Source organism: Ammospiza nelsoni, chromosome 31 (genome assembly GCF_027579445.1).
Source record: "Ammospiza nelsoni isolate bAmmNel1 chromosome 31, bAmmNel1.pri, whole genome shotgun sequence".
In the NCBI taxonomy this organism is placed as follows: Eukaryota; Metazoa; Chordata; class Aves; order Passeriformes; family Passerellidae; genus Ammospiza; species Ammospiza nelsoni.
The window spans coordinates 603,693-614,359 of NC_080663.1; the positions used below are offsets into that span (position 1 = coordinate 603,693).

At 46.9% G+C, this 10,667-nt stretch overlaps 1 protein-coding gene across 1 annotated transcript; it reads left to right on the forward strand.

Annotated features, from left to right (window-relative positions):
* The first annotated feature begins 75 nt into the window (after positions 1 to 75).
* On the forward strand, positions 76 to 10,306 carry LOC132085518 (carboxy-terminal kinesin 2-like). The gene is made up of 4 exons (XM_059490994.1): positions 76 to 132; positions 1,552 to 1,625; positions 8,908 to 8,983; positions 10,202 to 10,306. Exons 1-4 carry the CDS (start codon positions 76 to 78, stop codon positions 10,244 to 10,246), a joined length of 252 nt encoding a protein of 83 aa, XP_059346977.1. The 3' UTR covers positions 10,247 to 10,306.
* The last annotated feature ends 361 nt before the right edge of the window (positions 10,307 to 10,667 follow it).

Genomic DNA, 10,667 nt, shown 5'->3' on the forward strand with positions numbered 1-10,667 from the left:
GGGTCACTGTGGGATTTATGGGGTCATTGTGGGGTTTGGGAACGGGGAAATGGGAATGGGAACGGGAACTGGGGAATGCATCAGCTCCAGCCTGAGCACCCTGGGCTGGGCATCAGCGCCCTCTGCAACGAGGTTTGGGGTGAAAAACCCCAAATTTGGGATTTTGGGGTCATTTATGGGGTCATTGTGGGGTCATTGTGGGGTTTGGGAACGGGGAAATCAGAACTGGGAATGGGGAAACAGGAACTGGGAATGGGGAATGCATCAGCTGCAGCCTGAGTGCCCCAGACTGGGCATCAGCGCCCTCTGCAAGGTTTGGGGTGAAAAATGGGAATTTTGGGATTTCCTGAATTATTTATGGGTTTTTGTGGGGTTTTTGTGGGGTTTTTGTGGGGTTATTGTGGGGTTGTTGAGGGGTTTGGGGGCTTATTTGTGGGATTATTGATGGGATTTTTTTGGGGGATTTGTGGGGTCTGGGAAGAGGAAATGGAGAATCCATCAGCTGCAGCCTCAGCACCCTCTGCAAGGTTTGGGGCGAAAAACCCCAAATTTGGGATTTCCAAAAATATTGATGGGGTTATTGAGGGGTTTTTATGGGGTTTAGGGGATTATTTAGGGGATTTTTTGGGGGTGGGGGAGGATTTGTGGGGTTTGGGAAGGGGGAAATGGAGAATCCATCAGCTCCAGCATCAGCGCCCTCTGCAAGGTTTGGGGTGGAAAATGGGAAATTTGGGATTTCCTGAATTATTGATGGGATTAAGGGATTAATTGTGGGGTCATTGTGGGGTTTGGGAATGGGAAATTGGGAATTGGGAATTGGGATGGGAGGGGGGGGGAAAATGGGAAAAAGAGAAAAATGAGAATTGGGGTGGGAAAAATGGGATGGAAAATGGGATTTGGGAAAAATGGGATCAAAAAGGGAAATGGGGACTGGGATGGGTAAAATGGGATTAAAAATGGGATGGAAAATGGGAATTGGGGTGGGAAAATGGGATAAAAATGGGAAATGGGGAAGTGGGAAAAATGAGATGGAAAACTGGAAAATGGGAGCTGGAGTGGGAAAAATGGGATGGAAAATGGGAATTGGGGTGGGAAAATGGGATAAAAACAGGAAAAATGGGAATTGGGGTGGGAAAATGGGATGGGAGAGGGAAAATGGGGAAAACCAGGATGGGAAATGGGGATTGGGGTGGGAAATGGGATAAAAATGGGAAAATGGGAATTGGGAAAAGTGGGGTAAAAACCAGGAAAATGGGAATTGGGATGAGGAAAAATGGGATCAAAAAGGAAAATGGGGAAGTGGGAAATGGGAATTGGGGTGGGGAAATGGGATAAAAAAGGGAAATGGGGACTGGGATGGGTAAAATGGGATTAAAAATGGGAAAATGGGAATTGGGGTGGGGAAATGGGATCAAAAAGGGAAATGGGGACTGGGATGGGTGAAATGGGATCAATCAGGAAAATGGGATTGGGGAGCCCAAGGTTTGGGATCTGGGGAGGATTTGGGGGTTGGGACCCCCCAGAATTCCCAAAATTCCCAAAATGCCGCAGGAGTCGCACATCCCGTACCGGAACAGCAAACTGACCTTCCTGCTGCAGAACTGCCTGGGGGGGCACGCCAAAGTGTGAGTGAGGAGCCCCAAAACACCCCAAACATATCCCCAAAACCACCCCAAACATATCCCCAAAATATCCCCAAAAATACCCCAAAATATCCCCAAAATATCCCCAAAAATACCCCAAAAACACCCCAAACATATCCCCAAAAATACCCCAAAAACACCCCAAACATATCCCCAAAAAATCCCCAAAAATACCCCAAAAACACCCCAAACATATCCCCAAAATATCCCCAAAAATACCCCCAAAACACCCCAAAAACACCCCAAAATGTCCCCAACATATCCCCAAAAATACCCCAAAAATACCCCCAAAACACCCCAAACATATCCCCAAAAATACCCCAAAATATCCCCAAAAAATCCCCAAAAAACACCCCAAAATATCCCCAAAAAATACCCCCAAAACACCCCAAAATATCCTCAAAAAACACCCAAAATATCCCCAAAATATCCCCAAAAAATACCCCAAAAACACCCCAAAATATCCCCAAAAATACCCCAAAAACACCCCAAACATATCCCCAAAAATATCCCCAAAAAATCCCCAAAAAACACCCCAAAATATCCCCAAAAAATACCCCAAAAATACCCCAAAAACACCCCAAAATATCCCCAAAATACCCCCAAAACACCCCAAAATATCCCCAAAATATCCCAAAAAAATACCCCAAAATATCCCCAAAATACCCCAAAAACACCCCAAACATATCCGCAAACATACCCCCAAAATATCCCCAAAAAACACCCCAAAATATCCCCAAATACACCCCAAAATATCCCCAAAATATCCCAAAAAATACCCCAAAACACCCCAAAATATCCTGGGGGGCACAGCAAAGTGTGAGTGAGAAACACCCCAGAAAAACCCCAAAAAATCCAGAAAAACCCCAAAAAATCCATCCTAAATCCATCCCAAATTCCCAAACCCCATAAAACCCCAGAATTCCAATAAAAACCCCATAAAAACCCCATAGAAACCCCATAAAACCCATCCTAAATCCATCCAAATTTCCAAACCCCATAAAAGCCCAGAATCCCAATAAAAACCCCCAAAAAATCCAGAAAAACCCCATAAAACTCATCCCAAATCCATCCCAAATCCATCCCAAATTCCCATAAAATCCCATAAAATCCCAGAATTCCAATAAAAATCCCAATAAAAACCCCATAAATCCATCCTAAATCCATCCAAATTCCCAAACCCCATAAAAACCCCATAATTCCAATAAAAAACCCCAAAAAATAAAATTAAAAAAAAAACCATAAAACCCATCCTAAATCCACCCCAAATCCATCCAAATTCCCAAACCCCATAAAACCCCAGAATTCCAATAAAGATCCCAAAAAAAACCCCATAAAAACCCCATAAAACCCATCCCAAATCAATCCCAAATTCCCAAACACCATGAATCCCCATAATTCCAATAAAAATCCCAATAAAAATCCTATAAAATCCATCCCAAATCCATCCCAAATCCATCCAAATTCTCAAACCCCATAAAACCCCATAATTCCAATAAAAATCCCAATAAAAACCTGATAAAAACCCCATAAAACCCATCCCAAATCCATCCCAAATTCCCAAACCCCATAAAAACCCAGAATTCCAATAAAAATCCCATAAAAACCCCATAAAATCCATCCAAATTCCCAAAACCCCAGAATCCCAATAAAAATCCCATAAAACCCATCCTAAATCCACCCCAAATCCAGCTCAATTCCCAAAATGCCATAAAACCCCAGAATTCCAATAAAAATCTCAGTAAAAACCCCATAAATCCGTCCCAAATCCATCCCAAATCCTTCCAGATTCCCAAAATCCCAGAAAACCCCAGAATTCCAATAAAACCCAATAAAAACCCCATAAAACCCATCCCAAATCCATCCTAAATCCATCCAAATTCCCAAAATGCCATAAAACCCCAGAATTCCAATTAAAATCCCAATAAAAACCCCAGAAAAACCCCATAAACCCATCCTAAATCCATCCAAATTCCCAAAACACCATAATCCCAATAAAAACCCCATAAAAACCCCATAAAACCCATCCCAAAACCATCCCAATTCCCAAACCCCATAAAATCCCAGAATTCCAATAAAACCCCAATAAACCCCATGAAAAGCCATCCCAAATCCACCCCAAATCCATCCAAATTCCCAAACCCATAATCCCAATAAAAACCCCATAAAACCCATCCTAAATCCATCCCAAATCCATCCAAATTCCCAAACCCCATAAAACCCCAGAATTCCAATAAAACCCAATAAAAACCTGATAAAAACCCCATAAAATCCATCCCAAATCCATCCAAATTCTCAAACCCCATAAAACCCCATAATTCCAATAAAAATCCCAATAAAAACCTGATAAAAACCCCATAAAACCCATCCCAAATCCATCCCAAATCCCAAACCCCATAAAAACCCAGAATTCCAATAAAAATCCCATAAAAACCCCATAAAATCCATCCAAATTCCCAAAACCCCAGAATCCCAATAAAAATCCCATAAAACCCATCCTAAATCCACCCCAAATCCAGCTCAATTCCCAAAATGCCATAAAACCCCAGAATTCCAATAAAAATCCCAGTAAAAACCCCATAAATCCGTCCCAAATCCATCCCCAATCCTTCCAGATTCCCAAAATCCCAGAAAACTCCAGAATTCCAATAAAACCCAATAAAAACCCCAGAAAAACCCCATAAATCCATCCTAAATCCATCCAAATTCCCAAAACACCATAATCCCAATAAAAACCCCATAAAAACCCCATAAAACCCATCCCAAATCCATCCCAATTCCCAAACCCCGTAAAATCCCAGAATTCCAATAAAACCCCAATAAACCCCATGAAAAGCCATCCCAAATCCACCCCAAATCCATCCAAATTCCCAAACCCATAATCCCAATAAAAACCCCATAAAACCCATCCTAAACCCATCCCAAATCCATCCAAATTCCCAAACCCCATAAACCCCCATAATTCCAATAAAAATCCCAATAAAAACCCCATAAAAACCCCATAAAACCCATCCCAAATCCATCCGAATTCCCAAACCCCATAAAAACCCATAATTCCAATAAAACCCCAAAAAATCCAGAAAAACCCCATAAAACCCATCCCAAACCCATCCCAAATCCCAAACCCCATAAAAACCCAGAATCCCAATAAAAACCCCAATAAAAACCCCATAAAACCCATCCCAAACCCATCCCAAACCCATCCCAAACCCCAAACCCCATAAACCCCAGAATCCCAATAAAAACCCCAAGAAAGCCCAGAAATCGCAGCCCATCCCCCCTCGGCTTGGTTTCTGGGGTTACTTTTGGGCTCCACCCCCATTTTTGGGGTTATTTTTGGGGTCCATCCCCATTTTGGGGTCCAATCCCCGTTTTTGGGGTGCATCCCCATTTTGGGTCCATCCCCATTTTTGGGGTCCAATCTCCATTTTTGGGGTCCATCCCCATTTTTGGGGTCCATCCCCGTTTTTGGGGTTATTTTTTGGGTCCATCCCCATTTTGGATCCATCCCCATTTTTGGGCTCCATCCCCATTTTGGGGTCCAATCTCCATTTTTGGGGTCCACCCCATTTTTTGGCTCCATCCCCGTTTTTGGGGTTATTTTTGGGGTCCACCCCCATTTTTGGGGTCCAATCTCCATTTTTGGGTCCACCCCCATTTTTGGGGTTATTTTTTGGGTCCATCCCCATTTTGGGGTCCAATCTCCATTTTTGGGGTCCAATCCCCGTTTTTGGGGTCCAATCTCCATTTTTGGGGTCCATCCCCATTTTGGCTCCATCCCCGTTTTTGGGGTCCATCCCCATTTTTGGGGTCCAATCTCCGTTTTGGGGTCCATCCCCATTTTTGGGGTTATTTTTTGGGTCCATCTCCATTTTGGGGTCCATCTCCATTTTGGGTCCATCTCCATTTTTGGGGTCCAATCCCCGTTTTTGGGGTCCATCCCCATTTTTGGGGTCTACCCCCATTTTGGGTCCATCCCCATTTTTGGGGTCCATCTCCATTTTTGGGGTTATTTTTGGATCCATCCCCATTTTTGGGGTCCATCCCCATTTTGGGGTCCAATCTCCATTTTTGGGGTCCACCCCATTTTTTGGCTCCATCCCCGTTTTTGGGGTCCATCCCCGTTTTTGGGGTCCATCCCCGTTTTTGGGGTTATTTTTGGGGTCCACCCCCATTTTTGGGGTCCAATCTCCATTTTTGGGTCCGCCCCCATTTTTGGGGTTATTTTTGGGTCCATCCCCATTTTGGGTCCATCTCCATTTTGGGGTCCAATCTCCATTTTTGGGGTCCACCCCCGTTTTTTGGGTCCATCCCCATTTTTGGGGTCCACCCCCATTTTTGGGGATATTTTTGGGCTCCATCCCCGTTTTTGGGGTGACCCCGTCTCTCCCCAGGCCGATGTTGGAGCCGTTTCTTGGGGATTTTGGGTTTTTTTAGGACATTTGGGGATTTTTGGGGTTTTTTGGGACATTTGGGGATTTTGGGGTTTTTTGGGACATTTGGGGATTTTGGGGTTTTTTGGGACATTTGGGGATTTTGGGGTTTTTGGGGTGTGGCCCCAACTCTGCCCAGGCTGAGCTTTGGCACCGTTTCCTGCGGGAATTTTGGGGTTTTTGGGGTTTTTTGGGGATTTTGGGGGGATTTTTTTATCTTTTGGGGGATTTTGGGGTTTTTGGGGGAATTTTTGGGGGATTTGGGGGGGGGGAATTTTTGGGTTTTTGGGGGGGATTTTTTTGATCTTTTGGGGTTTTGGGGGGAGATTTTGGGGTTTTTTGGGGGAGGATTTTGAGGTTTTTGGGGGCTTTTTGGGGGATTTTGGGGTTTTGGGGGGGATTTTGGGGTTTATGGGGGGGATTTTTTTGATCTTTTGGGGATTTTTGGGGTTTTTGGGGTGTGGCCCCAACTCTGCCCAGGCTGAGCTTTGGCGCCGTTTCCTGCGGGGATTTTGGGGTTTTTGGGGGTTTTTGGGGGAGATTTTGGGGTTTTGGGGGGAGATTTTGGGGGATTTTGGGGTTCTTGGGGGGATTTTGGGGTTTTTGGGGGAGTTTTTGGGGTTTTTAGGGAATTTGGGGGGGAGAATTTTCGGGTTTTTGGGGGGATTTTTTTTATCTTTTAGGGGTTTTGGGGAGATTTTGGGGTTTTTTGGGGGGAATTTTGGGGTTTTGGGGAGATTTTGGGGTTTTTTGGGGGGAATTTTGGGGTTTTTTGGGGGATTTTGGGGTCTTTGGGGGGGCATTTTGGTGTTTTTGGGGGCATTTTGGGTTTTTTGGGGGGGATTTTTTTGATCTTTTGGGGATTTTTGTGGTTATTTTGGAGTTATTTTTGGAGGATTTGGGGGCATTTTAGGGTTATTTTTGGAGGTTTTTGAGGTTATTTTGGGGGATTTGGGGAGGTTTTTTGACGTTATTTTCGGGGATATTTTTGGGTTCTTTTGAGATCATTTTTAGGGGATTTTGGGGGGATTTTTTGGTGATTTCTTTAGGGATTTTAGGGCTGGTTTGGGGTTGTTTTTGGGGTTATTTTGGGGTTATTTTGGGGTGTTTAACCCCATTTCCCCCCCATATCCCCAGGCTGATGATTGTGCCCATCTCCCCCTGCAGGAGAATTTGGGGTCATTTTGGGGGGATTTTTTGGGTATTTTGGGGTTATTTGAGGTTATTTTTGGGGTTTTTTGAGGTGATTTTTGGGGTTATTTGAGGTTATTTTTGGGGTTTTTTGAGGTGATTTTTGGGGTTATTTGGGGGATTTTTGGGGTTTTTTGGGGGTTGGTTTTTGGGGGATTTTTGGCCAAGATTTTGGGTTATTTGAGGGGTTTTTTTTGGGTTTTTTGGGGGATTTTGAGGTCATTTTGGGAGGATGTTTGGCAGATTTTTTGTGGTTTTTTAGGTTATTTTGGGGTTATTTCGTTTTTTTTTTTTTTTGAGATTTTGAGGCTGTTTTGGGGGTCATTTTTAGGGTTTTTTTGGGGTGTTTCACCCCATTTTCCCCATTCCCAGGCTGGTGATTGTGACACCGCTGGAGGACAATTTGGGGTCATTTTTCAGGGGTTTTTTGGGGATTTTTTTGTGTTTTTTTGAGGTTATTTTTGGGGTTATTTTGGGGGATTTTTGGCCAATATTTTGGGTTATTTGCGGTTATTTTTGGGTTTTTTGGGGGATTTTTTGGGCAGATTTTTTGAGATTTTGGGGCTGGTTTTGGGGTTATTTTTGGGGTTCTTTTGGGGTTATTTTGGGGTATTTAACTCCATTTCCCCCCTGTTTCCAGGCTGATGGTTGTGACCATCGCACCCTGCAGGAGAATTTGGGGTCATTTTTGGGGGATTTTGGGGGATTTTGGGGTTTTTTGAGGTTATTTTGGGGGGATATTTGAGGGATTTTATGGTTATTTTTGTGAGGTTTTTTTGGGCACTTTTTGGGGTTGTTTGAGGTTATTTTGGGGAGATTTTAGGGGGATTTTTTGGGGGATTTTTGAGGGATTTTTTGGTGGTTTTTTAGGGGATTTTTGGGGATTTTTTTTGAGATTTTGGGGCTGGTTTTGGGGTTCTTTTGGGGTTATTTTTGGGGTGTTGAACCCCGTTTTGCCCCCATTTCCAGGCTGATGATTGTGCCCATCTCCCCCTGCAGGAGAATTTGGGGTCATTTTGGGGGGAATTTTGGGGATATTTTGGGGGGATTTTGGGGTTTTTTGAGGTTATTTTGGGGGGATATTTGAGGGATTTTATGGTTATTTTTGTGAGGTTCTTTTGGGCACTTTTTGGGGTTGTTTGAGGTTATTTTGGGGAGATTTTAGGGGATTTTGGGGGGATTTTTGAGGGATTTTTTGGGGATTTTTTGGTGTTTTTTTAGGGGATTTTTGGGGGGATTATTTTTTGAGATTTTGGGGCTGGTTTTGGGGTTCTTTTGGGGTGTTTCACCCCATTTTCCCCATTCCCAGGCTGGTGATTGTGACACCCCCAGGAGGAGAATTTGGGGTCATTTTTGGGGCATTTTTGGGGGGATTTTGGAGGATGTTTCTGGGGGATTTTTGGGGTTCTTTTTTGAGAATTTGGGGGTTATTTTGGGAGGATTTTTTTGGGATTTTTGGCAAATTTTTCGGGTTTTTTGAGGTTATTTTGGGGGATTTTTGAGGGATTTTTTGGGGATTTTTTTGTGGTTTTTTTAGGGGATTTTTGGGGGGATTTTTTTTTTGAGATTTTGGGGCTGGTTTGGGGGTTCTTTTGGGGTTATTTTTGGGGTGTTGAACCCCGTTTTGCCCCCATTTCCAGGCTGATGATCGTGACCATCTCCCCCCTGGAGGAGAACTTTGCGGAGTCGCTGAACTCGCTGCGCTTCGCCAGCAAGGTGGGGAGGGGGTCCCAAAGGGGGTTTGGGGGGTCCTGAGGGGATTTGGGGGATCCTGAGGGGATTTAGGGGGGTCCCAAAGAGGATTTGGGGGATCCTGGGGGGGTTTGGGGGGTCCTGAGGGGATTTAGGGGGGTCCCAAAGAGGATTTGGGGGGATTTGGGGGGTCCTGAGGGGATTTGGGGGATCCTGGGGGGGTTTGGGGGGTCCTGAGGGGATTTAGGGGGGTCCCAAAGAGGATTTGGGGGGATTTAGGGGGGTCCCAAAGAGGATTTGGGGGGTCCTGAGGGGATTTAGGGGGGTCCCAAAGGGGATTTGGGGGGTCCTGAGGGGATTTGGGGGGTCCCAAAGAGGATTTGGGGGATTTGGGGGGGTCCCAAAGGGCGTTTGGGGGGTCCTGAGGGGATATAGGGGGGTCCCAAAGAGGATTTGGGGGGATTTGGGGGGTCCTGAGGGGATTTGAGGGGTCCCAAAGGGGGTTTGGGGGGTCCCAAAGGGGATTTGGGGGGTCCTGAGGGGATTTGGGGGGGGTCCCAAAGGGGTCTTGGGGGCTTTGGGGGGTCCTGGGGGGATTTTTGGGGAGGTTCTGGAAAGGTTTTGGGGGTTCTAGGAGGGTCTGGGGGTCCCAGGAGGATTTTGGGGGTCCCTGGGGGGAATTTTGGGGGGTCCTGGGGGGGATTTGGGGCATTTTTGGGGAGTCCTTGGGGATTTTTGGGGGTCCCTGGGGAGATTTGGGGGCTCCCAGGAGGATTTTGGGGGGTCCTGAGGGGAATTTTGGGGGGTCCTGGGCTCCATTTGGGGGGTCCCAAAGGGGATCTTGGGGGATCCCAAGGAGATTTTCAGGGGTCCTTGGGGATTTTTGGGGGATCCAAGGGGGATTTTGGGGGTCCCTGGGGGGGATTTTGGGGGTCCCTGGGGTTAATTTGGGGGGTCCCAAAGGATTTTTGGGAGGGTTTGGGGGGTCCTGGGGGGGATTTGGGGGGATCCCAAAGGGATTTTGGGGGGTCCTGGGGCCAATTTTGGATTTTGGGGGGGTCCCACAGGAGATTTTGGGGGTCTCTGGGAGGTTTGGGGTCTCTGGGGGTGGTTTCGGGGGGGATTTTTGGGGTGATTTTGGGGTTCCCGGGCCGGTTTGGGGGTGATTTTGGGGTTTTTGGGGTGATTTTGGGCGGATTTTGGGTTTCCGGTCCCCGTTCCGATCCCGCCCCTCCCCCCCAGGTGAACGAGTGCATGATCGGCACGGCCCAGGCCAACCGGAAGTGACGCAACCCCTCTTTCCCACTTTTAAAAGCATCAACCAATAAAGATTCGCATTTCTACTAAGCTGATTGGCTGCCGCTGTCACGTGTTTAACCGCTATGGCGCCGCCCTGCTGGCGGAACGCCGCGCGCTGATTGGCTGAGCCCGTACGGAACCTGCCGGTCGCCATCTTGCCGCGCCTTCGCTTTGCGGGGCGGGGCTCCTCTCGGCCGCCGTAAGCCGCCATCTTGTGCTCCGCCCATGCGCCTGCGCGGCTCCGCCTCCCCGGCGTTCCCGGCCATGGCGCGGCAGCGGCGGCCGCTCCCGTGCCCGGAGCGGCACCGGGAGCGCCGCGAACCGCCCGGGAACCCGCGCGGCAACAACGGGGTTAAAGGGGCGGGGTCTGGGGCCGCGCCTCACGTTAAGATGGCGGCGCCCGGCTCGG